This window comes from Buceros rhinoceros, unplaced genomic scaffold (genome assembly GCF_000710305.1).
Source record: "Buceros rhinoceros silvestris isolate BGI_N320 unplaced genomic scaffold, ASM71030v1 scaffold29776, whole genome shotgun sequence".
In the NCBI taxonomy this organism is placed as follows: Eukaryota; Metazoa; Chordata; class Aves; order Bucerotiformes; family Bucerotidae; genus Buceros; species Buceros rhinoceros.
Window position 1 is genome coordinate 1 of NW_010416236.1, and position 1,921 is coordinate 1,921.

At 62.3% G+C, this 1,921-nt stretch overlaps 1 protein-coding gene across 1 annotated transcript in view; it reads left to right on the forward strand.

Annotated features, from left to right (window-relative positions):
- Positions 1 to 185: 185 nt before the first annotated feature.
- Positions 186 to 1,921, forward strand: part of LOC104494854 (filamin-C-like) — a gene marked incomplete at both ends in the record, with an annotated part of 2,368 nt that continues 632 nt past the window's right edge. The window contains 5 exons of the mRNA XM_010137744.1: positions 186 to 273; positions 368 to 508; positions 879 to 1,007; positions 1,108 to 1,281; positions 1,762 to 1,920. Of these exons, the coding sequence (XP_010136046.1) occupies positions 186 to 273; positions 368 to 508; positions 879 to 1,007; positions 1,108 to 1,281; positions 1,762 to 1,920 (691 nt within the window). The remainder of the gene's footprint in view (positions 274 to 367; positions 509 to 878; positions 1,008 to 1,107; positions 1,282 to 1,761; position 1,921) is intronic.

Below are 1,921 nucleotides of genomic sequence, written 5' to 3' on the forward strand. Positions count from 1 at the left end.
TTAGGGCCAGGGTAGACATCATGGAGCTGGGAGACCATTACGGGCACCAGGGGTCAAAGAGTGTCCACCAAGGGCCAAGGCGTCCACCATGGGGCAGAGCTGGGCGACCGTATTGGGCACCATGGAGCAGGGAGACAAAAAAACACCCACGGTTCTTACACCTCTTCTCTGCCCACTGGCATCAGGCCACAGACGAGCCTCCCGCCACCACTGAGAACCTCCGGCCCTTCAACCTGGTCATCCCCTTCACGGTGCAGAAGGGCGAGATCACAGGTATGGGGTGGGCTGGGGCACAGAGCAGGCTCTGGGGCGCAGTGGGGTGCAAGTCAGCACCCAGCCCACCCCACGGCTGACACGGTGGTCCCAGGGGAGGTGCGGATGCCCTCGGGGAAGACGGCACGACCCAACATCACTGACAACAAGGACGGGACGGTGACGGTGCGCTACGCCCCCACTGAGAAAGGGCTGCACGAGATGGACATCCGCTACGATGGCAACCACATCCCTGGTGAGACCACCGGGGGCTGCTGGGAGCACTGGGAGGTTCTGGAGGCGGCGTGAGCCTTGCTTAGCCAGTTGGGAGGCTGCGATGGATGCTATGTGCTTGGGAGAACATGATGGGCACCAAGAGCAGAGAGCTGGGGCTGTGGTGGCCATCATGGAGTTTGGAGACCAGGATAGGCAACATGGAGTTGGGAGACCATGATGGGCACCATGGGGTTGGGGCTATGCTGGGCACCATGGAGATGGGGTCATGGTGGGCCCTGTGGGGTAGGGAGACCATGATAAGGCCTCTCCCAGGCTGAGCACCCATGGAGTTGAGGAGCCCACCATGGTGTGGGGTGTTCTCTGAGCATCGTCCCCCTCTGTGTCCCCAGGGAGTCCTCTCCAGTTCTATGTGGACGCCATCAACACCCGGCATGTGAGTGCCTACGGGCCAGGGCTGAGCCATGGCATGGTCAACAAGCCCTGCACCTTCACCATTGTCACCAAGGACGCTGGGGAGGGTGAGTAGTGGCCAAGGAGGACACCAAAGGGACTGGGAGGAGCCGGGAAGGATCTGGAGACCCCCAACACCTCCTGACGGCCACCCTGTGCCCCCTCCAGGTGGGCTCTCACTGGCAGTGGAAGGTCCCTCCAAGGCAGAGATCACCTGCCAGGATAACAAGGACGGGACCTGCACCGTGTCCTACCTGCCCACCGCACCCGGGGACTACAACATCATCGTCCGCTTCGACGACAAGCACATCCCGGGCAGCCCCTTCACTGCTAAGATCACCGGTGAGATGGGACCTCCGTGGTCCTGGGGATTCCACCAAGGTCCTTGGGACTTCCATATGGTCACTGGGGCACCTGCGTGGTCATGGGGACACCTGTGTGGCCACTGGGAACCCATCACACCGCCGTGGTGTCCCTGGCCACCAGGACCCCCCTGGCAGTACAGGGGGAACGGTTGGACTTGATGATCGTAAAGGTCTCCTCCAACCAGACAGTTCTGTGATTCTGTGACCCAATCATATGGCCGTGGGGCCTTTGCAGGGCCTCGGGGACACCATCACGTGGCCATGGGGACCCTGTTCAGGCCCGGCCATGGGGATCCCATTCAGTCAGCCATGGAGACCCTGTGCACATGACCACAGGGACATGCTACAAGGCCACCAGGACCCCATCACACGGCCTTGGAGATCCCATCCATCCCCCACCCTGCCCCACCCACCTTGGGCTGTGGTTCCCTTGGCCCCACTGATGGTATCTCCGTAGGGGATGACTCCATGAGGACGTCCCAGCTCAACGTGGGCACCTCCACGGACGTCTCGCTGAAGATCACAGAGACAGACCTGAGCCTGCTGACGGCCAGCATCCGGGCGCCGTCGGGCAACGAGGAGCCCTGCCTGCTCAAACGGCTGCCCCACCGCCACAC